This window comes from Annulohypoxylon truncatum (assembly GCF_022578515.1).
Source record: "Annulohypoxylon truncatum strain CBS 140777 unplaced genomic scaffold F4807scaffold_24, whole genome shotgun sequence".
NCBI lineage: Eukaryota > Fungi > Ascomycota > Sordariomycetes > Xylariales > Hypoxylaceae > Annulohypoxylon > Annulohypoxylon truncatum.
Window position 1 is genome coordinate 81,500 of NW_025953810.1, and position 27,854 is coordinate 109,353.

At 49.4% G+C, this 27,854-nt stretch overlaps 9 protein-coding genes across 9 annotated transcripts; 5 read left to right on the forward strand and 4 right to left on the reverse strand.

Moving 5' to 3' along the window:
* Window positions 1-486: 486 nt before the first annotated feature.
* F4807DRAFT_432539 (uncharacterized protein) lies at window positions 487-1,674 on the forward strand. The gene is made up of 2 exons (XM_047998606.1): window positions 487-1,098; window positions 1,216-1,674. Exons 1-2 carry the CDS (start codon window positions 688-690, stop codon window positions 1,462-1,464), a joined length of 660 nt encoding a protein of 219 aa, XP_047852470.1. The 5' UTR covers window positions 487-687; the 3' UTR covers window positions 1,465-1,674.
* Window positions 1,675-4,572, reverse strand: F4807DRAFT_432542 (DUF590-domain-containing protein). Its single transcript, XM_047998607.1, has 4 exons — window positions 3,316-4,572; window positions 3,156-3,264; window positions 2,113-3,100; window positions 1,675-2,058 (listed from the first exon to the last, which is right to left on the reverse strand). Exons 1-4 carry the CDS (start codon window positions 4,303-4,305, stop codon window positions 1,974-1,976), a joined length of 2,172 nt encoding a protein of 723 aa, XP_047852471.1. The 5' UTR covers window positions 4,306-4,572; the 3' UTR covers window positions 1,675-1,973.
* Window positions 4,573-4,918: 346 nt separating this feature from the next.
* On the forward strand, window positions 4,919-6,522 carry F4807DRAFT_432544 (Metallo-dependent phosphatase). The gene is made up of 3 exons (XM_047998608.1): window positions 4,919-5,760; window positions 5,820-5,904; window positions 5,967-6,522. Exons 1-3 carry the CDS (start codon window positions 5,234-5,236, stop codon window positions 6,333-6,335), a joined length of 981 nt encoding a protein of 326 aa, XP_047852472.1. The 5' UTR covers window positions 4,919-5,233; the 3' UTR covers window positions 6,336-6,522.
* A 15-nt stretch (window positions 6,523-6,537) lies between these two features.
* On the reverse strand, window positions 6,538-9,751 carry F4807DRAFT_160101 (glycoside hydrolase family 16 protein). The gene is made up of 7 exons (XM_047993323.1): window positions 9,139-9,751; window positions 8,869-9,086; window positions 8,708-8,816; window positions 8,590-8,659; window positions 8,254-8,532; window positions 7,715-8,202; window positions 6,538-7,658 (listed from the first exon to the last, which is right to left on the reverse strand). Exons 1-7 carry the CDS (start codon window positions 9,237-9,239, stop codon window positions 6,794-6,796), a joined length of 2,130 nt encoding a protein of 709 aa, XP_047852473.1. The 5' UTR covers window positions 9,240-9,751; the 3' UTR covers window positions 6,538-6,793.
* An 830-nt stretch (window positions 9,752-10,581) lies between these two features.
* Window positions 10,582-13,348, forward strand: F4807DRAFT_432547 (acyltransferase ChoActase/COT/CPT). Its single transcript, XM_047998609.1, has 4 exons — window positions 10,582-10,999; window positions 11,062-11,113; window positions 11,179-12,841; window positions 12,903-13,348. Exons 1-4 carry the CDS (start codon window positions 10,919-10,921, stop codon window positions 13,027-13,029), a joined length of 1,923 nt encoding a protein of 640 aa, XP_047852474.1. The 5' UTR covers window positions 10,582-10,918; the 3' UTR covers window positions 13,030-13,348.
* Window positions 13,349-15,840, reverse strand: F4807DRAFT_432549 (adenylate cyclase associated N terminal-domain-containing protein). Its single transcript, XM_047998610.1, has 4 exons — window positions 15,501-15,840; window positions 14,753-15,355; window positions 14,187-14,700; window positions 13,349-14,123 (listed from the first exon to the last, which is right to left on the reverse strand). Exons 1-4 carry the CDS (start codon window positions 15,542-15,544, stop codon window positions 13,680-13,682), a joined length of 1,605 nt encoding a protein of 534 aa, XP_047852475.1. The 5' UTR covers window positions 15,545-15,840; the 3' UTR covers window positions 13,349-13,679.
* A 506-nt stretch (window positions 15,841-16,346) lies between these two features.
* On the forward strand, window positions 16,347-18,189 carry F4807DRAFT_160152 (Ribokinase-like protein). The gene is made up of 2 exons (XM_047993324.1): window positions 16,347-16,570; window positions 16,936-18,189. Exons 1-2 carry the CDS (start codon window positions 16,483-16,485, stop codon window positions 18,102-18,104), a joined length of 1,257 nt encoding a protein of 418 aa, XP_047852476.1. The 5' UTR covers window positions 16,347-16,482; the 3' UTR covers window positions 18,105-18,189.
* A 798-nt stretch (window positions 18,190-18,987) lies between these two features.
* F4807DRAFT_452519 (ArfGap-domain-containing protein) lies at window positions 18,988-20,658 on the reverse strand (the record flags this gene model as incomplete). Its single annotated transcript, XM_048000337.1, has 4 exons — window positions 18,988-19,355; window positions 19,392-20,303; window positions 20,357-20,492; window positions 20,587-20,658. 4 exons carry the CDS (start codon window positions 20,656-20,658, stop codon window positions 18,988-18,990), a joined length of 1,488 nt encoding a protein of 495 aa, XP_047852477.1.
* A 310-nt stretch (window positions 20,659-20,968) lies between these two features.
* F4807DRAFT_432555 (TIM21-domain-containing protein) lies at window positions 20,969-21,775 on the forward strand. The gene is made up of 3 exons (XM_047998611.1): window positions 20,969-21,329; window positions 21,398-21,582; window positions 21,640-21,775. Exons 1-3 carry the CDS (start codon window positions 21,078-21,080, stop codon window positions 21,707-21,709), a joined length of 507 nt encoding a protein of 168 aa, XP_047852478.1. The 5' UTR covers window positions 20,969-21,077; the 3' UTR covers window positions 21,710-21,775.
* The last annotated feature ends 6,079 nt before the right edge of the window (window positions 21,776-27,854 follow it).

Genomic DNA, 27,854 nt, shown 5'->3' on the forward strand with positions numbered 1-27,854 from the left:
TTTTGCTATTATCCGGGATGCTGGATGGCAATGGCGAGATTTGCTTGACTATTTCAGGGTCCCGGGGCTCCAAGGGCCTTTTTACCAGGTACGCGACGGGCAGCTGGTTAATATGGGTAAACTGCCTATCCAGCTGCCTCGTTGGTCGCGGTCCTCGCCAAAATGACAGGCTGCGTTTCTGTTGTTAAGATAGTGGCGTACCGGGACGGACGATATGGGATTAGACGTATGTACTAATGATTCTTTGGGTTATGATGACGAGTATATCTGCTCCGGGGACGAATATCGAGAAGGGCCATGGACCGTGGGCCAGATTCCTCAGCGTCGACGGCGTTCGAGATTAGGTTCGCTACGAGTAGCTACACGGAGCAAGACACGGGCTTGGTTTCCGGTATCAAAGTCCCATGTGGAGGATCGAACGGGCAAGACCATTCCCTCTATAAAGACTTGGGCCCTCCGCGTTCTAGAAGCTGGGTATATCGACGGTTTACTCTTTTCGCCATAAGAACGACTTATCTATTTAATCTAGCTATTTAATTCATATTTCTGAACTCTTCGTCTTCATCTCCACCTCTTTCTTAACCTTAATCATCCCCTGAATCTTTGATCGTGCTCGAACTTTAGGAAATAAATACCTCTACCTAACCCCCTTTCACCTCCTCAAACTCTTCACGTAGAAAAACAAAAATGCGAAGCCCATCCCTCCTCATCCTCCTCCCCGGCCTCGCCGCCGCAGCACCCACGCCAGCCGAACAAAAACAACTAACGACGCGCGACGCGCCCTCGCCGCCCCCTCGCATCGTCTCGGTGTCCTACTCAGGCAGCGGGTGCCCGTCGGCGTCGCCGGCCGTGGACCGCACCGGCGGCTTCGACGACATCGCGCTACGGCTCAACTCGTTCGAGGCGCGCACCAGCACCACGTCCGCCGTCGAGGAGTCTGCCGTTAACTGCCAGGCGCACTTGTCCATCGCCGGAGCTGCGGAAGGCTGGCAGGTCGGTGTTAAAGATGTGTTTGTCCGGGGCCACCTGGTCCTCGATCCGGGAGCTGGGTTGGATTACTATGTTACGAGCTTTTGGAGCGAGGACGCGGGGAGGACGGTACGGTTTTCTTTCTTTCTTGCTCGTGCTTGTGTTTACCCTTCACACTATATTCCCGCGTCACCCTTTTCGGGAACAGTAAGGTACCTAATTAGTAGCTAACGCGGCGAAAAATAGACCACGATCAAGGGCACGGTCGCCAACACCGGCGCCGCGCAGCTGAACCAGGACGTCGAGGCGCGGAGCACCGTGCCCGACGGCCAGGTCGTGTACTCGCCGTGCACGGGTACCCAGGGCGACGTCGGCTTGCTGAACGTCAACTTCCGCGTCGCGCTCCAAGCTGCCGGGGCTCAGTACGGGTACTTTGGCAAGGACCCCGATACTACTGCTTCCGAGAGCTGGAGTTACGTGTGGCGGCGGTGCTAATAGGTTTCTCTTTTTGCATTGCATATCATTTTCCGTGTATGGGTAGCGTAGGTTTGGTCGGATATGATGGGATTGGATAGGGCTGGGTGGAGGGCGAGGACGAGGATACCTTTGTTACATGGCGACTGTTTGGCTGAAAACTTGAACTTGGAATTCATATGGTTTAGGGATTATAAAAGCCTAATAGAATATGCAACTATTTCTCCGAATAGATGAGATCATCGGTCTTTGTATTTGTGCTTCGTCGTTATTATGAATAAATATAGGCCAAGTACTGACCATATGGCTTACAGTCAGCCACGTAGAAGACGGATTCATAGCACGTCCTTTGAAAATTATAAATCTGTTTTAGAACGCAAGAAGCAAGTGCCGGCGGTTTCTATTCAGAGATGGATGAATAGACAAACGTTAGCTACCTACTCAATTACCATGCCTACTACTATTGACACCGCCGAGGTCAGTATAGCCCCTTCTATAGGACCCCAAATATTACGTAGCGGCTCAGACACCTAGTTCTTAGCCTCCTTCGTCTGAGAGATCAAGCTTCGGCCCATCTGTATCGTCTCATCCATGCCTTGCTGTCTCAACCAGAACCTGTGAGCACGTTAGCAAAGTATCATTGAGTCAGTGTTAGAGAATCTTTCATACAATTGTTCGGGGGTCCCTCCACCTGATACGGATATCCTTCGAGCTACATCTTCCAATGACTCTCGAGTAATCTTCTCGCCGGCAGCTGGCGTAGGAGGGAGTGGCTTTTCAGTGACTTCTGGACCTAGGCTTTCCTCTAGTACCTGTTTTCTCATAGAAAATCGCTCAGCTCTCTCCTTCTGCAATCCTGGACTGTCCATCTGGTTCAATGTATATCGAACCAGAAATTGAGCAGCCAGGTACAGATGTTCGGAGAGAAGGATGCTCAACAACAGACCCCAAACAACGATGTTCGATGGATCACCTCCAGGTCCCTCAGTTTCGCCACTGAAGAGATATACGATAGCGGAGCTCACGAGACTTCCAAACCAGGATATGAATCCAAGTGAGTTGAGCCAAGGACCAATCGAATCAGCTCTCCAAGGGATAGGCCTTTGAGTAGTGACTGCAATCTTCATCGCATCAGATCGAAGTTCAACCCAGTTGTTGAGGAAGAAGCAAAGAGGAGTTAGCGGCCAGATAACAGAGAATAGTGATAAGTAACCGAATTGCACGATCATCTCTCTGTAATCAACCGTCACGTCATAGACGTCAAGTTGCGCCTCATTGCGGACCCTCTCAAGAAAAGCGTGCTCTTCGGGCACATCATCGGGAGCCGATGTTTTTCCCTTAGATTGAACCTTCTCAACTTCTTGGAAAGCCTTTCGCTTCACGTAAGGCACGACGACTTCGAGAGCGAAATTGATAATCTGAGCTGTGACTGTGAAGTATATCATCTGGTTTCTTAGACGATCGGGATTGACTTGGAAGCTTTGGGTGCTGATGGAGTTCTCGCTGGAAAACTTCTCGGCCGTAGCCTTGAAGATATCGAGATATGGCACTAGTAAGTTTCCAAATGGCATGTAAACAAAAGCACTGAGGAAAAGAGGGGTATATGACGTGATGAAGTTAATAATGAACAACTTTTGAACTAAAGCGGAATGGTGCTCTATAGAGATGTTAGAAAGTGTAAATATGAAGTGGGATCGAGAAAGTTTACGTACTGTCGACCGTCTCATAGTTTTCCCTGTCAGTGAGTGTTTCTGCAAAACTACCGAGAATGGTTGACAACGCAGGTAATCCTCCAGTCAGGATGATCGTCGGGGTAAATGTCTACAAGCACATTAGATTATCCAATATCTCACTTGAATTGGGGATACGAACCAAGTATGACTTGAACGGGCCATTATAAATTTCTCCGAGGAAGATCTCGATCGAGAAGCAGAAAACGTAGAGAGCCCCGAGGAGTGCCGAGCAGCCTAGAGCGAATGGGATCTGCAGTAACTGAGTTCGTAATCTCTTGATCGGAGAATAAACCTTGACAGCTTCCCCGGTAATCGGGTCTGCTGCTTCATGATCCCATCTGAACTGTGTTCGAGGGCGTTGGATGCGAGAAACTCCACGGACGCCCCATTGAACTGCGAGGTCAACTTCCTTCTTCTTCCACCATTCGAAGAAGATAATGGTCCAGAGGGAGTTGACAATTCCAAAGAACCACGAGTAGCGGCCAAGAACAAGCCAAGCACCAAATCCAAATGCAGCAGGGAATATTAAGAAGGTGAAGTAGGATTGCAAGAAGGCAAAGTAAAAGGCCACGCTCTCGCCGAACTTGTCTCGAATCTGATCGAGATCCTTATCGGTGAGGAAGTATTTAGTACTCCATTCTTTGATCCATTGGCGGTTGAAGGCGTGGTTGTGGAGTGGGAAGATGGACAAAACGTTCTTCCACTGGCCGAGCTTGGGAGTGATACCTGCACCTCCTTCATTCTTGGGCTTTGTGATTAGTAGGTAGACGGTACGTAATCGCTCAGCTTCGGTAATAGACTGATTAGCGAATTCTTTGGCCACGTCCTTGTCTGGCGCGGTGATTCTAACGCCGTAGAGCCAATCCTGGACTCGTTCACGGTAGATGTGATTGGTGAGGTATTTCTCAGATGCTACCTTAACGAATACCAAGACAGACGAATCATCACCGCGTCTAACTTCGGAGGCCAGTCCAACCTTAGTGAGAGCTTCGATTAGTTGGATGAATCCGGCTTCAGCTTCAGCCCTATCGCCAGAGACCTTGTAGTGGATTACATAATCCACGCCCATGTTGGTCTTGAGCTCAGGACGGTCGCCATTAGAAGCGTAGAGGTATTGGAAACTTGACATGGCCAAGTGTGGTGGTTGAGAGCTCTCGTCGATTGGTGCTCATGCAAGTTTAAGGTAGGATTTAGGGAACTACTAGGTAAAAATATCATGTAAGAAACGATGTAGGTATGAGAAGGGTATGAAATGATAAGTAACAAATTACTGAGGGGAAGTGACAAATAAAAAAAGAGGTCGTCACCATGTATAGGAAGACGTGTTATGTCTTAAACAGGTATTGAAGAGGGAGTATCAGGGAAGAGAAGTTGACGAAAATTGAGGGAAAGTTGGACAATGGAAGCAAGAAGTTGATTAACGTCATCCCGCGCTTAATTACACTTGCAGCTGAACATTGGCATCAATTGGGACCACCTGGATCAATCGGCACGCAGAGGTGGCTCGTGCAACCCCTGCTGTGGAACTGGGCTACTAGGACTCTAATGATTCCTGGGATCTTGGAACCCCGCCAATCTTTAGTGATGTGCGCTGTAATTTGCCCTAAACAGTGTTACAGCTGGTCCCCGTTCGTCGCCCACTCGGCACAAACCCTAGCGGAACGTGTACGCTAAATGATACCCTAGCATCCATGGATCCCTGTAGAGGTGCACTGAGACGCGCTGAAGCATCATGATAGCGAGCTAGGGGGCCCCTGTTGCTGTCGCATTTTGCGGCGGCGGGGAGCTACAAACCTTCTGTCAATCCCAACTTCAAAACAGACCTCAATCCATGAGATAATCATGTCGAAAGGTCTAATAAAGAGCCATGTTTCCCACATAGCTATCATTTTTACCCTTTGATTTCTTGTTAAACAACCTTGGAAGCTTCCAAACCTCTCCTTGCCTCTCCAATCTTTATAACCAACCCCTATTGTTCTCCAGGCAGTTCATAGAGAGCTTCGTCGTGCTACGTCATAGGGCCATAGGGCAACAAATAGCAGTGAAAAAAGGCAACTATGGGATTGCTCGTGAAGCTAGGCCTGCGCCGCCCTATGCAATGGGAGCGCCCGACGTTACTGGACTGGATACTGGAGTCGCCTCTGCAAGCCATCGTCTTCCACCTGTACCTGCTAGTGCTGTGGCTGCGCGGCAACCCGGTCAAGCCGCCGCGGAACCGGCCGCCGATCAAGATCGTGTGCCTGTCCGACACCCACGACTCGATCGTGCAAGACGTTCCCGATGGCGACCTGCTGGTCCACTGCGGCGACACGACGAACGACGGCACCGTCGCCTCCATCCAGAAGCAGGTCGACTGGCTGGTCTCGCTGCCGCACCAGCACAAGGTCCTCGTGTGCGGAAACCACGACAGCTGGTTCGATATTCGGTCGAGGATGGATGCAGATACGCTGGGCCACAAGGCGGTTGATACCAAGACGCTGCATTATCTCGAACACAAGTCTATCACGCTGAATTTCAAGGGCGGCCGGAGGTTGAATATTTACGGGGCCCCTGATATTCCCAAGTGCGGAGGTCCCGAGCACGCGTACGTTAACTGCTTACCACATTGGCGAGATTGACTCTAACCTATACTTGGTGTTGTAGGTTCCAATACATACCTTCTACGGAGAACCCCTGGGCTGGCACTATCCCCTTAGATACAGAGATTCTCATAACTCATACTCCACCGGTAAGCTGCCTATCCCCTGGACCTATCCCTTTTACTTCTCACGACTAATCTTTCCACGCTAGAAACATCATCTCGATCTCTCCCTCGGTTGCCCGAACCTACTGCGCGAGATATGGGAGAAGAAGCCGAAGGTGCATATATTCGGACACGTCCACTGGGGGCGGGGTGTCCAGCCGATTTTCTGGGACGAGTGCCAAAAGTCCTACGAAAAGGTCATGTCCCGTCCGAAGCGAGGGCTGATCTTGGACATGATCCCTCATAAGGGTTGGCTCGACGCGTGGAAAGTCTTCTATTACGGATTTGTCAGCGTTCTATGGCATTGGTTTATGCTGGGCGGAGTCGCCAACGGAAGCGTGATGATCAATGCGGCGATGCAACATGGGACTTCGGGGAAGTTAACCAAGAAGCCTCCTATAACGATCGAGATATAACATTTGGGAAATATGGTTGAAAATATGGCACTATAGAGAAATATATATGTCGGTACATATATGTAGAAGAATATGGTCGGTATGCCACACCTAGGCATTGGACGGGTTCATCACGAGGAGTTAGGCCATTAATGCTTGTGCATTCATTGCAACTTCAGGTGCTCGTTCACATGGGAATGACACCAAAATCACATTGTTATATGAATAATTGTCATTGAATGCGAACGTATGCTATAAGATTTCATAATCATCGTAAGAATGCCCCTACCCAGTCGCTAATGCGTATGCTGCAACCCGCCTAGAACACCGTTTGCTCCCTAAGCCCCCATACCATTTGTGTAATACACAAGAACAAAACGATAAAAATTCAAATTCATAATAGCACTGAGCCGCCCAAGAAACACAACAAAAGAAAGAGAAGAGAGCGAGATAGGTAAGGGCACCTAGAAAAAACCCTATCATAGGACGAGCATGAACCCGAATATCCCAAACCACAAAGCAACGCCCCAGCCAACCATCTCTAGCATACTAACAGACCTACTAGGAGGAGCGGCAGCAACTACTGGCATGGTATTGCTAGGACTGGCGCTAGGTTTGAAGTTGGGAGCGAGCGGCACTGCTGTGCCGGGAATCGGCGCGGTGTGGGTGGCATTTCTGATATTGCTGATAACGGGAACGACAGTATGCACCGTGATCGAGGTGACGACTTCAGTGACCATGGCCTCAGGTACGGTGAGGGTGATGATGCTTTCGCCGTGGGGGCCGCACGCCCGGCATGATTCTACATGCGTTGTCATGGGCACCGTTGTTATAGGAGTAGTAGGGATCGTTGCCGTGACGTTCATGGGGTTAATGGAGGGATGACCTGTCTTATGCTTGGACGCGGTACAACCGCAGTCTTCGTAAGTGACTATTGTGGAGTATTCGACTTCGATTAGTGAGGCCGGGTTTGTCGGGCACACGGTTGTGTAGGTCACGGTGAGGGCGGTGGTGACTGCTACATTGTGCACTGGCGTGGAAGGGTGAAGGTCCATTGGCCTACCGCCCATAGCTGGAGCGCCGGAAGGAGCGGGCTCGCTCCCGAGGTTGGCGTAGACCGTGAGAAGCATACCGGCTGGTGTGTCACGACGATGGTTTGGAGAAGCAGGGGCGGATGAATTGGTTTTGTGGGCGGAGTTGATCTTATAATTAGCAGATCCGGATTGCTCAGGGGAGGCAACGGAACCGCCGCAGATCTCACGTCCATTCCCTTTGCATTGGGTATCGCACATGGCGCTATCAACCGCGACGGAGGGACCGAGAGTATCGGCACAGTAGCATATACTATAATGGGTTAGCATTGTACATATTCTATTTTGAGTTCAAGAGATAATACATACTCGCTGTGTATACCAGCATACTTTCGTCCGGCACAGGCAGCTACGCAAGCTCCATTATCCATTCCCGGGTGTGAGGACACCTGCGAGAAGGAATCGTGACTGGCGCCAGATTCGAAGCAACCCAGGAGCGTGTAGCCGTTAATGATACTTGGATCTACCGTGCTACCATCGGTCTCGACTGGAAGTACTGTGGATAAAGTGATGGTTCGAGTAAAAGTTGGGGTCACTCCACTCGGGGCAGGTGTTCTCGGGGCAGGTGTCGCGCTGGAGGTCGATGGGGTTACCGAGGATGCGGCGCTCGGGGAAAGGGGCGGGATCGTCATGTTCGTTAACGGCCCATATTGGTAGACGTCGATGTAGTTTATGTCCCAGTATGCTTCTTGGAAGCTATGCGGGTTATTGGCAACGAATTCCTCGCACGTAGGCGCAAGTTGGTTGCATTGATCAGCTTTGCCCCAGATATTGCCCGCGTAGTCGCCACAGAAGTTCTGGCAGCCCATATTAGTTTAGTGTTTCTCATATGGATGGAAGTTACCCACGGTGTTAATCACAAGGCTCATGTTGAAAAAGTAGTTCTCAGGTTTGCAAGAAGAGCCGCCGAAGACCGCATGTGGCGGCCCCCAAGACGAAGGGTCGGGTCCCACGACGTGACCGTAGACGATATCGTCGGGGATGGTAGAGCGTGGGAAGTGCCATAATTTCAGGTCTTCTGAATCCCACTCTAGAGCATATACGCCGCCTCCTTCCACATTGAACGAATCACCGTACGAAGTTGTATCGGATGGAGGAGAAGCGTAATTACAGCCGAAATTTTCGTCCTATAAAAGCATGTCAGCATCGTAGTTTGTGTAGCGTTATTTATACGCTGAACTGACACTTGGTGAGCAGTCAGTTGGACCTTGTTCTCCTGAAAACCCGGTACTCGGAGCATGACATCCTGCGGTTCTGTTTCGTTTAGTAAAGTCACAGTAGGATGAACGCCTGGAGACTTACGTATGAGCCGAGAATAAATTCCTCTCAGCAGTATTGGCGCCTTCGATAATTTCAAGCTCGCCTCCTAAGGGCCAATCTGTTCCGTTGTGCTGATTGTTAAAAGCCCAAACTGAGAAATATGTTAGCTTGAGCCCCTGAAGAGAGGATATCTGGCGACGAACAAGCAGGCCATGTGCCACATGTTGACGCAGGCATATGGTGGAAATCCGCAATGAAAAGACCATGGCTAAAAGTATCATGGCTAGTGAGTCGCACACTTGGCCGCCCCTTATCGCTTGTTGAATAAGTATTGTTCGAATCGACACCGAGTATAACGCTATTGTAATCACGATCGACGGATACTAAGTTCTTTGCTAAAGCATCTTCTTTACTTTGATAACTGCTTGTAATTAGATATGATTCCAAGGCGTCTATTTAACTTGTATGCTTACTCAACAAAGCCGTGACTGGGATCAATCCCCGTGAAGAAACTGAAGCTATCAAGTAGCCCCTGGCCACCATAATGGGTTGTAAGTGAATATCCCGTAGCCATTGTGCCAACGGAATAAGGGTTCTAAAAAAAGATGAAATAAATTTAAGGAGTGACTAGAAGTGAAGCATATGGTAAATGAGCGACTGGGCTAGTAGTAGCGAAAGAAAGTTGAGGGAAGACCTGGCCTGGTAGAAGAAATCCTACATGGTCCCCAGCTGGTATTTTAAATAGTTTGTTGATATTGACATTATCACGGTTTTGGTGGAATGTTGATATCAAGACGCGGCCTTGCAATGGAGAATGCTAATAAAACCCGAAGTTGCAGCTGAGGCTCGAGCCAATGCGACTGAGACAGGGACGTCCCGGCAACGCGAAGAAGGTCTCACATCGATGTAAAAGACTATCTGTCAATGCTCGATAGCTGCCCTCAAAAAAGTGATTGATAAATCACTTTAAGAGCAGAATACTTGGTGATTCGAAGAGCTTACCGTATACTTACTACTGAGACGAATAGAGCCTGGTTGTAATTGGCGCATTGTGAAAACCACGGAAAGCTTCTAAGGCTATGCTCGAAATTTCCTTGAAGCTGATCGTGTGTTGTTTAGATGCCCCACACGTTAAACGCGGATCTCCATTCCAGGTCTTACCAAACACAATAGCATAGTTAGACGAAAGAGCCTCTTGGTCACCGCTGCATGGGTCATTATTCGATAATAACGATAGCAATTAGCTTCTCGGCTCTGTTTCCTGGTATACATGGGGGCTATTAGATATCGATGTCATATACTTCGTCATTGTCATTTCTCCAGATGTCTACCCCGATATGCGGGATAGCTTCATGTCAGTACCCCACGGGGATCGAGCTGATTATAATCTGACAGAAGTGATACTTCTGATTGGTGAACTGATTGAGATGGTATCTTGCAAACCTCTACCCCTTTCGAGGCTGCCTCTGTAGCATGAGGGAACCTAGATCAATGAAGTTAACTTTTTCGTCGGCACTTTGACAAGCTAACCTAAGATCTTCATATGATCTTTCCTGTAGACCGAGTTCCTGGGTCATATTCTTCGAGAAGTCTTCGAAGTCATTCGTCGTTGCGCGACGCTAATGATGTAATAAGACGCGGAACCTCAAATAGCACTACGAAATAACATGTGAAAGGAAAGCAAAGCGGATGTGGCTTTGGTCACAAGATCATGGATACAAACAAATTCAAGCCACATATAAATTCCCGCAGCTGCGGGTAAGGATGTGAGATCCCTGCCGGAGTGGGGCTGGCAGTTTTACCTCGGCATCGGAGATCTGAGGTCTGGCTGGTCTGGTCGAATCAACCCACCAGATCCTCAATGCAGGCGCAGCTCTGTTACGTACCTGCCTAGGTACATGTTGTACCGGACATACTGCCGATTCTCAATTGTTAGGGAACGTTAGCAACTACGGGCCAGCGGCTAACGGCTAGCCAGGGATGTTTTTGTAGCGCTTGCCCAGACTTAATTAGAGCGGGCAAGTAGCGAGTCGACACTGCTCGATTAACGGAGTCCCGTAAAGAAATAGCCTAGGTTCCTAGGTTCCACTCTTTAATACAAGGAGATGTCCCATACAAACTTCATCATACCGCGGTTCCTTTGATTGCCAGGGAGGCTAGCTATCGGCTCGTAGATTATTGCGTCTTGCCTTCGTATTTTCCTCTTCTTTTCCTTTGCTCTTTAGTAACAGACTCTCCGACAACACCATTGGGATGTTAAGTTCGTTAGCAAGGAGTCGGGCACAGGCGACCGCTCTTAGAATACCCGTAGTAAGGAAAGCTGCAGCTCCCAAGGTACGTTTTAATTCCGACCCGCCAGCTTGAGTAGTGGCGCAAAGCTGACGCTGATTCCGTAGAGTATATTTATGGCGCCGGCAGCGAGACGGAGCAACAGCTCCATTCCCAGTGGTAAGTTTCCAAGCCACAGAGTGCGACCTTCTCTTGTAATCGGAATAACTAATAAAGAATTGCAGGATATGTCGAGGATAAGTCCAAGGGCGCCATGCTCCGCTTCCAGGACTCCCTTCCCCGGTTACCAGTTCCGACCCTCGAAGAGACTACCTCCCGCTACCTCAAATCTTTACATCCCCTCCTGAGCCCCGACGAATTAGCCGCAAGCAAAAAGGCCGTTGATGAATTCATAAAACCGGGCGGTATCGGACAAAAGTTGCAAGAGAAGCTGATTGCGCGGCGGGAAAGGCCCGAGATCAAGAACTGGATTTACGAGTGGTGGAACGACGCGGCGTATCTGAGCTACCGCGACCCCGTAGTCCCGTATGTCAGCTATTTCTACTCGCACCGAGACGACCGGCGGCGGCGGAACCCCGCCAAGCGCGCCGCCGCTTTGACGACCGCCGCGCTCGAGTTCAAGAAACAGGTAGATAGCGGCTCGCTCGAACCGGAGTACATGAAAAAGCTGCCGATTTGCATGGACAGCTACAAATGGATGTTCAATGCCAGCAGGGTGCCCGCTAAGCCGGCGGACTACCCCGTCAAGTACGACCCCAAAGAGCACAAGCACATCATCGTCATCCGAAAGAACCAGTTCTTCAAGGTCGCCCACGAGGTCGACGGTAAGCAGCTCAACACGAGTGAGCTCGAATCGCAATTCGCGCGCATCTACGACCTCGCTGAGCGAGTCCCCGCCGTAGGTGCGCTTACTTCCGAGAACCGGGATGTCTGGACGGCCGCGCGCAAGGTGCTTCTAGACGCCTCTCCCAAGAACAAGGCGGCCCTCGAAGCCATTGAGTCCGCTTCTTTTCTCGTATGTCTTGACGATGCCTCCCCCGTAACTCTCGAGGAGCGTGCGCACCAGTACTGGCACGGCGATGGCCAGAACAGATGGTACGACAAGCCTCTGCAGTTTGTCGTCAACGACAACGGCACATCCGGTTTCCTAGGCGAGCACAGCATGATGGACGGCACACCCACACACCGGCTCAACGATTACGTCAACGACGTCATCTTCGCCAACAAGCTGGACTTCAGCGACCCCACCGTGCGATCCAACCTCCCGGAGCCGGTCAAAGTCAACTTCGTAGTCACCAAGGAGGTGCAGGCGGAGATCGACCGCGCGATCAAGGACTTCAACGAGGTGATCGGCCAGCACGAGCTCGCCGTCCAGGCGTACCAGGCCTACGGCAAGGGCCTGATCAAGAAGTTCAAGTGCTCGCCCGACGCGTACGTGCAGATGGTCATCCAGCTGGCCTACAAGAAGATGTACGGCAAGAACCGGCCCACGTACGAGTCCGCCGCGACGCGCCGCTTCCAGCAGGGCCGCACCGAGACCTGCCGCACGGTGTCGGACGAGAGCGTCGTCTTCTGCAACGCCATGTCGGACCCCGACGTCGAGGCCAAGGACCGCGTCGACCTGTTCCGCAAGGCCGTCAACGCGCACATCGAGTACATTAGTGCTGCGTCTGACGGCAAGGGTGTTGATCGCCACCTCTTCGGTTTGAAGAAGCTGCTAGAACCCGGCGAGGAGCTGCCCGCCCTCTACAAGGACCCCGCGTACGGGTATAGTAGCTCGTGGTACCTGTCCACGAGCCAGCTGAGCTCCGAGTTTTTCAACGGGTACGGCTGGAGCCAGGTCATCGACGCCGGGTTCGGCATCGCGTATATGATCAACGAGAATAGGTAAGCTAGCTAACCACCCATCTGCTAGAATAAACCTGCTAATATAGAATTCGATAAACAGTCTTAACTTCAACATCGTGTCTAAGGGCATCGGAAGCCAGAAGTTGAGCTACTACATCAACGAGGCCGCGAACGACATCCGCGACCTGCTCCTGCCCACCCTGGAGCCGCCAAAGGCGAAGCTGTAAGGAGGGAGCAGAGGAAGAAGAGAAACAGGATAAAAAGGGGTTTCGTTTATGCTTTGCTCTAGACATTCCGCTACTGCTATTTCTCGTAGGATTGCGGAATGGGGAGGATTGGGTAGATATTTTCTTGCTTGCATCGTGATCTATCCCCGCCGGCGCAAGCCGTATTCATCCCCGAATTGTTTCGGGGCTTGCCCTTTTTTGCTAGAATTTTCTTCTAGAGCATGAGAACCGGTGTTGGTGGATGGATAAATAGCTTCCCCAGGTATCTAGCTAAGGTAAATTTCAACAAAGAATAAATATCTTTTTGTGAAACAGGTCGCACGTATGATCCGGACTTCTATGTGTAAAGATGCGGGAAATATGAATAGATCATATAGAAATTGCAAATGCTTTGAATAGTACGAATGCTATATAATACCTTAGGTACGTAGGCAATGCGACAAACCGTGGGAAACCGAGCACACCCAGGTATCCTGGCTTTCTAACACTTACTCGCTCGCCGTCTAGGCAGAGCGTTTTTGTTCGAGATTTTGCATCACGTAGCGTCTGTCTTAAATCTAATCCAATGTCGACGATCACCGCCACCATTTATTTACACCGTACTTGGTCAACACTGAACGGATCCCGAAGAAGGCGCAACTTGATCTAGCTTAACCGGCGTGGTCGACGATCTCGTTAACCATGTCGCCCTTCTCCTCGTCAAAATACGAGCAGATCTGGCCAGGCAAGGGGATCTCCTTGTAATCATCGTCGTCACCTGCGAGGACGTTGACATTGATGCCAGCGGACTTGCTGGAAAATACGCGCGTAGAAATACTTTCCTTACTAAGATAGACTTGGGCGCCATCGAGTTGATCGAGAAGAATGGTAGGCAGGGTCCCCAACACTTGAAGCGCGAAGTTGGAGGACTTGACGACGTCGACGGTGGATACAAGGGAGTCGATGACGAGGCTTAGGCGCTGGGTGTTCTCGATGGTGACAGCGTTGGCTTTTCCCTTGACGATGATGGTCGTCTGGTTGCAACGGCTGATGAGGATCGAGTGCGACATCTCCGCCTCGATCTCGATCGGTTCCGGATGCTTATCGAAGTTTTCCTATTCCGAACGTTAGTCCCTACTGTTCGCCATCGCACATTGCACGGGCGGCGAGCAACTTACAATTGTCCATTTGTTTCCGTCCAGTTCCTTCTTCGGGGGCTTCTTGAGGCGCATGCTTTCCGGCTTCGGCTTCTTCCCCGGCGCGGGACTCTTGCCCCTAGTCGAGTCCGAGACGGTAGACCCGGCCCTCAGCGCCGGGTTCTTGTGCGTCATCTCCGACCTGTCAACTTTACGCAGGCCCTTAGTCACACTCTCGCCCTTGTTCAGTTCGCTAAATACCGCGCCCATGCCCTCCGGCTTGGAGGGCGCGGACTGATCTTTGATCTGGAGGACAGGGGGTGGGCCCGGAGGAGGCGGCGGTGGAGGTGCACCACCTGCAGCGGGAGGAGGCGGAGGAGGAGGAGGAGCGGCAGCGGCAGCGGACGGGGCGGACGTCAGTGTTTTCGCGACTTCGGAAGCGGATTGTCCTTTCGGGTTCCAGGGAATGCCGCTAGGGAAGTACAACTTGACGTACTCCGCAAGGTCTTTGAAAACTTGGTAAAAGGACTGAACCCATTCGGCTTGGCTAGGGTCTCTGTAGATCGGGTTAGTACTGATTAGAAGATTAAGGGTCGGGTTATTCATACTTGTCCTTCTGTTCCTTTAGTACCCGATTTCCAAAGAATTGCGCTGATCCGAGGGACTCTTCGACATGTTTAAACGGCCTGTTGTCTACCGTCACCCAGGCCAGCACCATAATACCCTCAGCTACGGCGCTTAGCTGGGTGAAGACAGGAGAGCCGCGGTTGGATTCCTTAATGCTGCCGACGTCCATAAGCGCCTCGTTAATAGGCTTCAGGAGCTCTTGGTAGACAACCATCTCAGACCCAGATATGTCAGGCTTCTTGGCCTTTGTGGATATCAACAGAAAACGACGCTGCTGTTTGAAGCCCTCTAACACCTTGGAAGCTTGTTCGGCGATCAAGCCGCCCAATTTGTTGCTAGCCGCGACATATTTCTCGACAGACTGGCTGATGAAGTTATCGAACTCCTCGATGGACTCTGGTAGAGGCTCTGCGGGTGCCTCTTTCAACGCAGGAGGGGGCGGTAAGGCGGCGTGTGGTATGGGACTCGAAATGCTAGACGGACCAGAAGGTGTTGCAACGGTAGCCGTGAGGGCGGGAACAGCTTGAGGCAGCTCTATTGTCGACGAAGCAATGTCCTCCAGGCGAGTTGTGGCAGCTTCCAGCCTATAACCTTTCGTTAGAACACTCTCTGACTTATCCACATGGCTGAACTGAATCGTATAATAGGCACAACGTTAAGCACCATTATCATATTGTACAGGGAGAAGATGTGAAATAACTGGGGCTTTGAGGATAGAGGTTAACCTACCGCTTGATTAATGTTACTAGATTATGCATATTGTTTTGCGCCATGTTGGCAGTTGCAACTTGGGCTTGTTCTCCTCGAAAGTTCAAGTTTGACGATATTTGAAGCTCCGATCAGGGGGAAATCGAATCAAGACCCAATGTAGAAAGAGAGGCACCCGTTTGAATTGGACAGAAACACAGGATACCTCGTCCGTGATTGGTAACTAATAGGATCGAAAAGGCTGCTGCCTAGCTAAGTAAGCATTGGTATAGGGGAAGACTACTATGCTGACGAGGCGACAGATGCACGATGTGATAGACGATGAGGCCAGAAAATTGATGTACGACGTGGGATTTCGAACTTCAGACAGCCGCCAAGAAATCACAATGGAAGCTTCAAGTACCAAGGTCGTACCCAAGACCCACTACTGTACATAAGCTAGGAGGCACCTACCTACATGTAGGTACACTTGGTAACGATAGGGCCCTAGGGCCCCTACATTAACCTATTTAGTGAAAGTCAATCCGCGCATCCTCGATTCTGATTGGCCCCAAAGTTATTACAGGCATGAGATCTCCAACGCCGTAACGAATCGTTTTAGCATTTGCCAACTGACAAACCACCAAAAAACACAATTCTATATTAATGAACCTTGGAATTCTGCCTCGAAAAAAACGACAAAAAGTTGGATCCTTTTGGAAGTGAGGCTGCATTGCAGTAGCTCAGCCTGATCAGTAAATCCTGCCTATCAAATAGCACCAAAACTCTGGCACTGGGCCGACGGCCATCTCAGACCTGCAGCCTCTCAACTACAACCATACGACACTGTTGCATAAACGATACCCCAAGAAAGCCAGAGCAGCGGTCTAAAGGGGGAATCATTCATGCACTCCAAAATATACGCCAACCGTACGATACATGACATGACATGACGCTCAACAGTCTGTTCGGGAGAGCTTTAAAGAGTCGAAGTTTTTGAGAAACAAATTAAAAATTAAAAATTATGGATGCCCAGCATGTGCCCAAATCTGAGAGCGACGATATTGTTTCTCAAGAGATAGATTTCGTCACCTTGGGCATGTTCATCATCGGTACGATACACTTTCACTTTTCTTTCCTAATCTTAAAGATTTCCTTATGAAGTACTCATTTCTCATTGGACCTATTCATCATATCTATCACCCACCGCCCTTTGATCATGAAGCCTAGAGCCTTATGATCTTCGGTATGTGAGGGTCAGATTGGTTGACTGCGTCCAAACCAAGTGGGTGGGATATGGATATTAATGGACAATTTTCGCAGCAGCCTTCTATCTACCCGATCCTATTGTACCTTGAAGCCTCGGACACGTGAATCAAACATTTCATATGATCACCATCATCATCCTATCTATTCCGGTTTCGGCCCTATGGGGATGGTTTAATTATAGGAAATTTAGAAAACTAACATAGTCAAGATGAAATCGAATTTCTCCCACCGACGCCTCCGGTGAAGGACGTCCTTGGCGGCGCCGGTGCTTACTCCGCTTTAGGGGCGCGGCTCTTCTCCCCGCCGCCGCTTTCAAGATCCGTGGGGTGGATCATTGACAAAGGCTCTGACTTCCCACCGGCCTGCGAAGACCTCATCTCTACTTGGGAGACCTCGGCACTAATACGTCACACGCCCGAGCGCCTCACCACGCGTGGTTGGAACGGCTATGACGAGCACGAGCACCGCGCCTTCCGCTACACCACGCCTAAAAAGCGTCTCACGGCCGAGGACCTAACCCCGACCTTACTCACGGCGCGCTCCTTCCACCTAATCTGCTCGCCCGCGCGGTGCCGCGAGCTCGTGACCGAGATCAAGGCGCGGCGGAGCGGGCTCTCCGGGCCCGACGGCTGCGCCCTGCCGAAGCCGATCTTCATCTGGGAGCCGGTGCCGGACCTGTGCACGCCGGACGAGCTGCTGAACTGCACCAACGTGCTGCCGCTCATCGACATCATCAGCCCGAACCACTCGGAGCTGGCCGGGTTCATGGGGGACTCCGGGCTCGACCCCGAGACCGGCGAGATCAGCACCAAGGCCGTCGAGCGCGCCTGCGAGCAGCTGCTCGGCTCCATGCCGCTCCAGTCCTTCGCCATCGTCGTCCGCGCCGGCGAGAAGGGGTGCTACCTCGCGCGCAACGGCGGCCGCAAGCGCAAGGTGGCGAACGCCGGCAAGCCGCGCCCCCGCGCGAAGAAGCCGTCTGCCCTGTTGCACGGCGGCTTGCAGCCCGATACCGACATGGAGGCCCTCTTCGCGGGCCTGCTCCAGGACCCCGAGGGCACCATCGCCCGCGAGGAGATCGAGGTCGACCCGGGCGTCGAGCGCTGGATCCCCGCGTACCACACCGACCCCTCGAAAGTGGTCGATCCTACCGGCGGCGGCAACACGTTCCTAGGCGGTCTGGCCGTCGCGCTGGCCCGCGGGAAGAGCCTCGAGGAAGCGGCTGCGTGGGGCAGCATCGCGGCTAGCTTGGCCATCGAACAGGTCGGGACCCCGGTATTAGGGAAGGATGACCAGGGGAACGAAACTTGGAACGGGGTAAATGTGCAAGAGCGGTTCGAAGAGTTTAAGACGAGGTTGGCTTTTAGTGCTTTTAGCTAAGAGGTTTGGGTAGGTAGGTATCTTGCATATAGTACGGTACCTGCATACCTACCTAGTCATGAACCAGATAAGACAGACAGGACAAGGCAAAGATAAGACAGGACAAGGGGTAAGAAGAAGCAGGGGAGCAAATTACGAATACGACATCCATCAAAAAGATCACGAGATTAATGAACGGGCGCGGTAAATGGTATAGACTTATCAACACACTGGTAACGGAGGTTCTTTTTCTTTTTTCTGGATTACGGTTTAGAGCGGGTACGAGTATGAAATTTGGGATTTTGAGACCATGCCTACTATCTAGAATAGAAATGAGTACCTATGACTACCTGAAATTCTTTTTTTCGTTAACTATTAGGTATCTACTACTTGATATGCCTACCTTCGTATCTATATTGTAGCTACATCAGAGGTGTTTTACATATATCGGTAGATAGGATGTCTCGAATAAAGCCCGTCTCTAATATATTGATGCCTGGGCTGGCGGAATGGTTTGCGCACTTTCGACATTACCCCTTTTATAACTATTTAGGCACCTGGGCCGTGTAGGCCTTAGGCAACAGGGAATACACTCAACTCCCGACGCGTTTTCAGATAATCAGTTTTCATTACTACATATGCGTACCATGCCACCTTCTCTATACCGTCAAAATCATGAGTTGATGCAGCCATTTGTGTTCGTGACACCATTCATCGCGTCTTGTCTCATCCGTGACCCTCGGCATCGACTTGGTATTACCCGCGCCAGACTTTTCTAACAGCTGCCATTCAAGTCGGGTTTACAGAAAACCTCGCCTACACCCTTTCAACCCGTGCTATTCTAGACTGAAATAGTCTAGTCTACAAGGCTTGCCACGTTCCGTACTGTTATGTCCGACCCGGCTTAACCGTTCAAGTAGTTGCGGATAGCACCCTGGAGCCTGGTAGCGCCTTCGCCCAACGCGCTCGTCAAGTTGTCGAGATCGTCGCCGGCGGTAATACCGAACTTTCGGATGAAATCCTTGGCCGCAGTCTCCAAATCGCCGTAATCATCAACCGGATCTTCTTCCTCAGGTCGGCCAAAGTAAGCGTTCGAAGAGATGGACGTCGCGCCCTCAAACCCTTGCAAGCGGGTTTTGGCCTCAGCCTGGGCGTTAGGGTCGAATGATCCTTTCCCGAAGAACTCGTCTGAGGAAATACCCTTCTGGTTACCAAACTTGTTTCGTGCGTAGCGCTCATCGTCGTCTAAAATGAGATATTTAGCCATACATTCTTAAGAGATCGGCTGCAATGAGCGATAAGTCTTACCTTCGGTAGCAGCCTTGACGGGTCCGACTGATCCGAATCCACCAGCGTTCTTCTTGGGCGCAACACCGGCAGCAGCTTTGCCGCCCCCGACTTGTCCAAAGCCCAATCTTCCGAAACCCATTCCTAACCGTTCAACCTCAGCCGCCGACTTCTCGCGGGTATGACCAGATCCATATCCACGGGGGTTCGCTGGTGCCTGAGCAGTAACGTTGGTAGCTTCAGTCTTGGATGTAGGAGCCTGCTTTGCTTCGGCCTCTTCGGCTTCCGGATCGTAACCCAGCTTTGCGATTCGTTCGGCCTCCTCCTTAGCCTTCTTTTCGGCTTCGTCAAAGTCAATAATATCTCCAGTAACTTTCTTTGCTCCAAGCTTAGTAGTGGTCTTCTTCGCGCCTAGCACGTTGGCTTTGCGAGGCCCTGTGGTGGTCTTTCGAAGAGCGGCAGACGTGGTGATTCGGCTGGCGGCGGGTTTGGTTTCGGTGGCGGAGTCAGACTTGGATAACGGCGATGAAGATCTCGAGATTTCCTTCCCATTAGAGCCTGCGTTTAGGAACGGGGAAGCGGTTCGACCGACAACAGGCGGTGTGTTAGTCCGCGAGATGGGCGGTGTAGGCCTCTTAATAGATGGCTTATCCCACGAAGAAAAGAAGTCATCACTTGGTTCGCTAGAGGGGGTTGCTGAGTTATCAGCGTCTCCAACCACATCAGTGACGACGACTTCGTCGGGATACTCCAATGCATCTCGGGCGGCCCGCTTCTTTAGCTCCTCCTTATACTTGGTTGCTGCGCTAGATTGGTACTTGGTTTTGGGGTCTTTGCTAGCGAGGGCGGCGCTTCCTCCATTTGCGCGGAAGTATTTTGTAGCAGACTCGTTGCCGCCAACTTTCATAACACGAAGTTGGTCCCATTGCCATTCTATATGGACAGTTAGCGCGGCATTTGGGTTTAGGTTGGTGAGAGTGGCGTACGGTCAAGATTGGTGGAGCGGACAAAGGAGATGTGGACACCAAGATTTCGGTGGTTAGAGGAACAGTCGAGGCATAGGTAGATGCCAAAGGGCACGGAGGTCCATGTCGGGTTATTCTGGCCACAATCAAAACATATCTATTCGCGCGCACGAGCAAGGTTAGCATTTTGTAAACAAGCCATACCGCTGTGGTAGTATGTTCGGGAATGGGTGACTATGATTATCACGCACCCTATTCGCAGGCTTGGTCTTCAATTTCTCGAAGATCTTCTGCGATTGCTGCTTGGTTGCAAGCGCACTCATCTTGCCAGTTACTTCGAACGCAATAGGCGCTATAGTTGATATAGGGGCGGGTGCGCGTCTTGTGCGTGGAATAAAAAGGGGGAGGAATGAAACCTGAAAGTCAATGTTGAAATCGAAATCAGGAGTTCGGCCAGATTTCGCCAAAATGACACTTCAATGGATGGACAGTAGACCCACGGACCCACATGCTATTTCATAAAGAGAGCTAGCCCAGAGCTGGTATAGCGCATTATCAGCCATACGCTAAGATAAGAAAGATAACAACGTTTCCCCACACGGGATCGCTTTCAGCGGAAGCTTCAAAAGCTTCAACCAACTCCAACTAACCTCTCCTATTGAAAGCCTCCTTCGTCACGAATATCCTCGCTTCAGGATCTTCGATCGGGAAAATCAGCACCCATGGACTTAACCACGTCGTGATGAAGCTCCCAATCCGACCGTTAGGTACTTCCGCCATTCTTCCGCGGTTGCAATCCGTTTTTCCTTACCGCGGTTATGCCACCCAGCATGGGTTGGGGAATAGTTCAGCCGCCTCCAAGAGGAGGGCCGTGACGCCATTCAACGATGATGGCAATGTGCCATGGCATCAGCTGTCCGTTGGAGAGAAAGCCTCGCGCGCCACGCAACAGACTTTCAACTTTGGTCTTGTGATGGTAGGCTTGGTATTGACGGTAAAGCTCCCGTCGTTTGCCGTTGGTCGCTCGGATATGACAGTATGCTAAGAAATGTAATCTGTTAGGGGGGTGTTGGATACTTCCTGTACCAAGATGTCTTCTCTCCGGAAAGTAAGACTGCATACTTCAGTCGAGCCTTCGATAGAGTTAAGAAAGATCCAGAGTGTGTGGCGCTCCTTGGTGACAGCAAGAAGATCGTCGCGCATGGTGAGGAAACTATGAATAAATGGCGTCGCGCGCGTCCAATTGCGTATGTCTTATAGGGTTTCGATGTATGTTAGCCTCTTCACCTAACTAACGACAATAGGTCGACACTGAGTACGGACGCCCAAGGTACACAACATTTAATGATAAACTTTTATGTAAGTCCATTTTAACAGACTGGAGTTCCAATGGCGTCTTACCAGTCATAGGTTGAAGGCCCTCTCAATAATGGCACGGTGCATGCGCACCTAACGAAGCGTCCCGGCCATGACGAATTTGAGTACAAGTATTTGTGCGTGGATGTCAGGGGCCATCAAAGGATCTACCTGGAAAATGCAGAAACTAAGCCTTCAAGCGGAGGAAATAGGAAGTACAAGCTATTTGGAGTTAGCTGGAATTAGCTCTGATTACTTCTCGGGATGGTTCGACGAAGGATCGACATAGTCTTATAGCAAATGGCGTCTTCGAATGACTAGGTGCCTAGCCAGCCTCCTATCTCTGGACCTTGTGTGAAAGGCACCTATTTAGCGACTTTTGCGCCTGTAATACGTTATATTATATCCTCCAGCTCTGGAATTACTTGTCAACGTCTGTTTGACATGTCATGATTCCTCCATTCGGGCCTTTTTAATTATTGGTGTTGGCTTCATCTAAGTGACCAGCACCCTAATAATAAAGCCACAGGAGGCAATAAAAACACATTACGATAATACAGAAATCTCGGATGAAAAAAACCCATTATTGCGCCAGGAGCTCTAAATTCTTCTGGTCTGGAATCGCAGTACCTACAATGGGCTACGCTCTTTGCCCACACTGCTAAAGCTAGCTACCAATTGGCTATCCCAGTCAATAGGTCAGACCTCCGACACGTCATGAGTCCCTACACATGTCTCGTAACCTAATCGAATTTTTTCTAGCCGCCGTGCCTATAAGTCCGTTTCGAAGAACTCCTTGCCTAGTTGGCCACTGGGTTGGGTTGGGCCATGCTCGTAGGCACATAGTGAACGCGTCGAGAAAATTACCATGCTTGGAAGCCGCTTGGAATGAGCCTTCAGATATTTGATGAATCATGGAGTTTCATGTGGTTAATATTAAGCCTCAGAAACAAGAACCTTAGAAGGCATGAAGAAGGAAGAGAAAGTTGTAGAAGACATGAGAGTTTCATAGAGCTGCTTCTCCTATTGTTGGGTCCAATGCTAAGGTGCCCATGATTTCTACATTAGATATATCTAGTAAGCCCCTATATTGCACACGATTGCAAAGAAAGTTTCAATGCATTGTACGGTTCTTTGATCTTATTAACCCCCTTCCGGCTACGTCTAGCCCTTTTTTCTATTATTACGAGGTATATCGGACAGTCCCCTTTCAAGATCGTCTAGCTCAGAGTCTACGATTGCTATCCAATTATCACTTCAATGGCATAGTTGGTCTTTGGCGTTTCCCAGTGATTACACGATGATATGTTATATGCTAACATACGGTTAGATATGTCGTGAGCCTCTGAAAATGTGATCAAGACGCTTGAATATCGCGAAATCACTAGATATTTAGCTCATGAAAAGGTTTCGAACGGTCGCCTCGATTTCTAACACCGTCAAAGATGATTAAAATGAGGGCCATGATATTGGATTGTATAGCTTTAATAATATAACACTAGTTTCTTTGGAGTAGGAGTACCAGCCCTGAACAAGTCTCGAGAAGTACCTACCTACGTTCTCAACACTTAAGTTTATTATAAAGGGGCTTCTACCTTATGGTAATACCATGGAAAGGCTATAAGTTGACATAATGATACTAGGTATACATGCGTATCAAGGTAGGCGTCTTTCAAATGTACACAATTCCTTTTACTGGGAATAATATATATAACCACCGTCTTACTACATTTCCTTATAGTCTAGAGCTGGAGAAAAACCGGATTCTGACTCGTTAACGTTTACCTCTCAACCTACCAAGTGAGTCTAGGATTCGAATGCAGGCGAGGTCTTCAGGATAGAGTTTGTCTTCCACAAATCATCGGCGAGTAGCGAGATTTTTGTAGGTAGTCTACCATGTTCTCAATTAATGCCCAAGGGAATGATAGAAGATTAATAATATTGCGCTGGGTCTCCTGAATAGCTTCCTAGTATTTAAGATGTGTAGTTACACATTAGATCAGGGGAAACTTAGAAGATAGGGTTAATAAGACGTTCAAACACCTTGGAGTTAAGGAGTACCTAGGTAAATAATGGATAGTCTATAATAGTTGGAAGTGATACCTGAACCCCCTATTCCCCTATTCTAGCTTGTATCTAAACATTACCTACCTAGTCTACAGTGTTATACATCTCTGGTAGTTATACTCGATGGATTTTAAGATATTCTATTGCATATCATAACTAAATATGCCAAGCCTGTTGGCCATTTCGATGGTAACATTCACGAGACCAAGCATACCTAGTAACTCTGATTCAAGAAATCTTTTGAAATCTACCTGTAGTATGGAGTGAGTGATCAGTTATACAATATAACTCGAGTTCGATAATTTTCCAAGATGAACTTTTATGTTCGTGATAGGTAACCTTTCGGGGCTTGAGAGTCAATGGCTCCATTCAACCCGGCGCAAGGGACGGAGACTTTTACGGTAAGTTGTGGACCCACGTTAGCGAAACTAGTGACGGGCCGCCGGCTGTACGCCATCTCCTCAGGGGTTTGAACGTGGTCTATACAGATCCCTAGCGTCTTCTTGGCTCGTCGTAGAAGCCCGATCATAACACGTACTCCCCACCCTTTACGCAGGTACTTGCTTCTGGGTCTCGCCATGTAGCTTTCTTTGTCGGCTACAGTATGAGATGAGTTGCAAGGAATGGAATGACTCGGTTCCGAAGGGGGGCGGTGAACAGCTTCAACAGGGTTCCTCTTACTTGAATAGATAGCTGAATATGTCGTAAGTTTCTGACATGAGCTTTCGTAGACAAGGTCTTCTCCGGTAGTTTAAGCGCGCTTCTATGGGCCGCGTTTACACCGCTCCGTCGTGATAGGTGGCTGGCTGGACCTTGATGATGAGTCATGGTGACCGATGCCACGGAAAATCACTCGGAAATTACTAAAGAGAAAGATGAGGCGAGTGATGACTGGGTCCGATTACTCGTTTTATATTTGCCTATTGGCGGGTATATTGTCGAGTAAGGTGATGCTATTGATGAGGGTTAGCTGAAATTCTAGTAAAATCAGGCCGTGATGACGCACGTACTTAGGTCGTGAGCAATGCCCTGCGGTATTAAACTTCGCACCCTTGTTAACTACCTAGGTAGAATCCATCCTTAAGGCACGTGGAGCCTTTCGACGTAAGGGCGATTAGCTGGGTACCTACCATCTAAGATCATGGGTATCAACCTATCTCCCAGGTCAGAGACACGTTCTGCAGTTCGAATTGGCCATTCTACGTTTAAATCAAATTATACTAAGCTGATAGGATATCTTGCTGAGGAAAACAGCACAGCGGCATCGTTATATGTTTGTAGTTGAACATAGTACATTACGTATCAGATGATTCTATAGAGACGTGATTCCCAATCTTTATACATACCTAAGCGTTAAATCGTGGATTATCATCCTTCCTCTAAAATATTATAAGTGTACCTAGGTAGTTATTCTATTGATATGATCACTAGGAAAGTCGCGGACCCATTGCTAGTGATATAGGGAGGTAGCTACACCAGGTAGTTTATATGTGACAGATTCCGTCAATAATCTGATAAATTTCCATTCTATACTTCAGGATTCATGCTTACGAAGGCTATACGTTTACCTAGCCGCCACCTAGGTGGCTTACTATATCTATATCTGATTGTTCTTGACTCTTATGCATATCTAGCTGAGACGTAACGAGTAGGTACCTAGTTATAAAGCTTGAATCTTTTCACCTGACCCGACCCCGTTGACTGATTTAATGTTACGATATATTAATCGGAGACACGCTTTGCTTCCGAGAGTAGAAACATGTCAACGCTCATGCGCGCTTAGGTACTATGTTGATAGCAAACGCCTGCCAATGGAAGAGCTCTTACTATGTAATTCGTCAGCATTATATAGCACGTCTGAGAACGTACCTATCATGTCTTTATTAGCTCTCGAAACTCTTCACGTATAATTTGTGGGGATAGAGACATGGTCTCAACTCAGCTTCATACATCGAACTCGGTACTGTCAAGCTTACAAGAACCCCCCGGAAAAGTGAAGCATTGGCGTAATCAATTTATCTTTTATGGTTATCCCAACAATGCCATTCTTCACTTACATACCTATGATGCCTAGCCTTCTAGTTCATTTGTCGAGCGCTGCACTTCCGCCGCAGACGAGTTGAATGAGGATCCTTGGCTTCGGCTAAGTGTCTTGTTCGCATGACATTGTCTCACGATCCTTCCAGGATGATTACGTGCGCGATCTATCTAAAACATTTGTGGATCAGGACCCGGATTCATTTTCATTGTATGAACTGTCTACTAGTAGATCTTGTGGAGAAGAGGCGAACCTCAATCGAATGGATCAGGTCGTGTATTGTCCAAGTATATTCCATTGCCGTCGAGATGGGAGTAGAGATCACATGCTCCAAGTCAGATAAACAAATTCTTGCGTTATTCGTCAGATTTAATTTTATTTTGAGCGGCGGTGTCTACGAGTTACTTCTCACAGTATTTCGCCAAGGAGGCATCCAAGTATTGCGAAAAGAAGGCGTTAGAATCGGAACGACGTACAGGTACATATTAAAGTAAAGGTAAATAAATTATGTGCCGAATTAGAAGCGGGTAGATGGGTGGTGCAGAGTCCAAACGTCTTTGTCGCAAACTCCTCCTTCGTGTACTGCACGTAGGACCTACGGCATCGCTCAGCTTATCTTACGACCAGAGAGATGGTCCATAACGGGAAGTCACCTGGGAATTCTTTCATGCTGGACCGGAACCATACCTGAGGGCCCGGGTCGAAAACTAATGCAAGCCCAAGCCTAAAGATCAAACATACAGGCTTGGGTTTTTTTTTTACAGATATTGTACTTGGTTGGGCTCTTATTGGGCGGGGTGACGACAAGTCGGGATCATCCCCGGAAGCCGGTGACTGCCAAGGTAGTATATGTATAGAGCGAAAAGTACAATTTGTGCTGCTGAGGATACTTACGTGCCGGTTCGGTCTCTAAGACAGAAAATAAAAGCTGGAAACTGACTAGGGAGAAAGGGGTATGTCGAGAGTGTTGACATTACTCAGGATAGTCCAGCTAGTTTGTCCCTTTTTTTCTTCCATGGCTAATAGCCTCCTAGAATTCGGAAAGACAAGTGAGCAAATCGAAATGCTCTTGCTGATATCGAACTGGTCGAGCTGGTTGCGGGTACATATGTCACTAACAGGTACTTAGGTAGGTATCACCGAGAACCCGGGGCTCTTCAAAATGTGAGGTGGTACAGCGATTTCGTTTTGTTTCGTTTCGTCATGCCCGATGGTGTCGTGATACTCGAGAACCGATCTGGGGACTGTCGGGCTTGTCAGGCTCCCTAGGCCCCCCCTTTACGACGCAGCAAAGTGGTAGGACTTATACGTGTTTCAAACCGTTTCAATTGCGTTGACTTATCGGTCCTTTCACATCAGTAGGCTAGAGAGCCTTCTTAGTAGGAAAACCCTAGGACTTAGTGCTCGATGTCCATTCACTAGAAGCTCGCTTATTGTTTGCTCGGCCGTAAGGCGTGGACAAACTTAGCCACAATCCACCCTAAGAGTTCCGGAAGGACTGAGCCGTGGCAGATCTTCTTGATCTAGGCCTCCATAGGCTTCTCCGAGAGACACAGAAACTGCTTAATGCCGTCGACTGTACAGGGTTTACGTGGCCTAGGGCATGTAGGTCTAATCAGTCTTCCCCGAATCATTCTCTTATTCCACCTAATACGGTCACTACCCGATATACTGGTTGACCATCGGTAATCAGATGACGACAAGGTTGGGGAATCATGTCATGATCGACACGTGGACAGGGAACCCCGGGGCTGTGCGAAATTGAATGCGGGATAGTCAGAATCCGAAAGAGAGGAAGTCTATCCGAATAGAATCCCACAAACATGATTGGGGGTTTAATCTACTGAAGGAGAAAAATAGGATGATAGCCAAAGGGGTGATAGTTGGGATAGGCTGACGCAGAGTTCAACCAATAACTCACTGATTACCTTCCTACTAAACTGACAACACATATACAAATTGGGATATGTTTCCAAGAAACAACCGAAGAGCGAATCTGTATGAATACCTACCTAGGCACCACCAACCCCAGATTGTATTATCTTGGCTGGTGTTAGT

Excerpts from the sequence above, each read along its gene's own strand:
- F4807DRAFT_432539 (XM_047998606.1), top strand. The coding sequence starts at position 688 with ATGCGAAGCCCATCCCTCCTCATCCTCCTCCCCGGCCTCGCCGCCGCA. Across the intron at positions 1,099-1,215 it reads GCGAGGACGCGGGGAGGACG|ACCACGATCAAGGGCACGGT; the intron begins GTACGGTTTTCT and ends GGCGAAAAATAG.
- F4807DRAFT_432542 (XM_047998607.1), bottom strand. The coding sequence starts at position 4,305 with ATGTCAAGTTTCCAATACCTCTACGCTTCTAATGGCGACCGTCCTGAG. Across the intron at positions 3,265-3,315 it reads GCCCGTTCAAGTCATACTTG|ACATTTACCCCGACGATCAT; the intron begins GTTCGTATCCCC and ends ATGTGCTTGTAG. Across the intron at positions 3,101-3,155 it reads AAACTATGAGACGGTCGACA|AGCACCATTCCGCTTTAGTT; the intron begins GTACGTAAACTT and ends ACATCTCTATAG.
- F4807DRAFT_432544 (XM_047998608.1), top strand. The coding sequence starts at position 5,234 with ATGGGATTGCTCGTGAAGCTAGGCCTGCGCCGCCCTATGCAATGGGAG. Across the intron at positions 5,761-5,819 it reads TGCGGAGGTCCCGAGCACGC|GTTCCAATACATACCTTCTA; the intron begins GTACGTTAACTG and ends TTGGTGTTGTAG. Across the intron at positions 5,905-5,966 it reads TCATAACTCATACTCCACCG|AAACATCATCTCGATCTCTC; the intron begins GTAAGCTGCCTA and ends TTTCCACGCTAG.
- F4807DRAFT_160101 (XM_047993323.1), bottom strand. The coding sequence starts at position 9,239 with ATGGCTACGGGATATTCACTTACAACCCATTATGGTGGCCAGGGGCTA. Across the intron at positions 8,817-8,868 it reads ATGTGGCACATGGCCTGCTT|TTTGGGCTTTTAACAATCAG; the intron begins GTTCGTCGCCAG and ends CATATTTCTCAG. Across the intron at positions 7,659-7,714 it reads TATGCTGGTATACACAGCGA|TATATGCTACTGTGCCGATA; the intron begins GTATGTATTATC and ends AACCCATTATAG.
- F4807DRAFT_432547 (XM_047998609.1), top strand. The coding sequence starts at position 10,919 with ATGTTAAGTTCGTTAGCAAGGAGTCGGGCACAGGCGACCGCTCTTAGA. Across the intron at positions 11,000-11,061 it reads GGAAAGCTGCAGCTCCCAAG|AGTATATTTATGGCGCCGGC; the intron begins GTACGTTTTAAT and ends CTGATTCCGTAG. Across the intron at positions 12,842-12,902 it reads TATATGATCAACGAGAATAG|TCTTAACTTCAACATCGTGT; the intron begins GTAAGCTAGCTA and ends TTCGATAAACAG.
- F4807DRAFT_432549 (XM_047998610.1), bottom strand. The coding sequence starts at position 15,544 with ATGGCGCAAAACAATATGCATAATCTAGTAACATTAATCAAGCG. Across the intron at positions 14,701-14,752 it reads CTAAAGGAACAGAAGGACAA|AGACCCTAGCCAAGCCGAAT; the intron begins GTATGAATAACC and ends CCCGATCTACAG. Across the intron at positions 14,124-14,186 it reads ACGGAAACAAATGGACAATT|GAAAACTTCGATAAGCATCC; the intron begins GTAAGTTGCTCG and ends CGTTCGGAATAG.
- F4807DRAFT_160152 (XM_047993324.1), top strand. The coding sequence starts at position 16,483 with ATGGATGCCCAGCATGTGCCCAAATCTGAGAGCGACGATATTGTTTCT. Across the intron at positions 16,571-16,935 it reads CTTGGGCATGTTCATCATCG|ATGAAATCGAATTTCTCCCA; the intron begins GTACGATACACT and ends AACATAGTCAAG.
- F4807DRAFT_432555 (XM_047998611.1), top strand. The coding sequence starts at position 21,078 with ATGAAGCTCCCAATCCGACCGTTAGGTACTTCCGCCATTCTTCCGCGG. Across the intron at positions 21,330-21,397 it reads TGGTAGGCTTGGTATTGACG|GGGGGTGTTGGATACTTCCT; the intron begins GTAAAGCTCCCG and ends GTAATCTGTTAG. Across the intron at positions 21,583-21,639 it reads CGTCGCGCGCGTCCAATTGC|GTCGACACTGAGTACGGACG; the intron begins GTATGTCTTATA and ends TAACGACAATAG.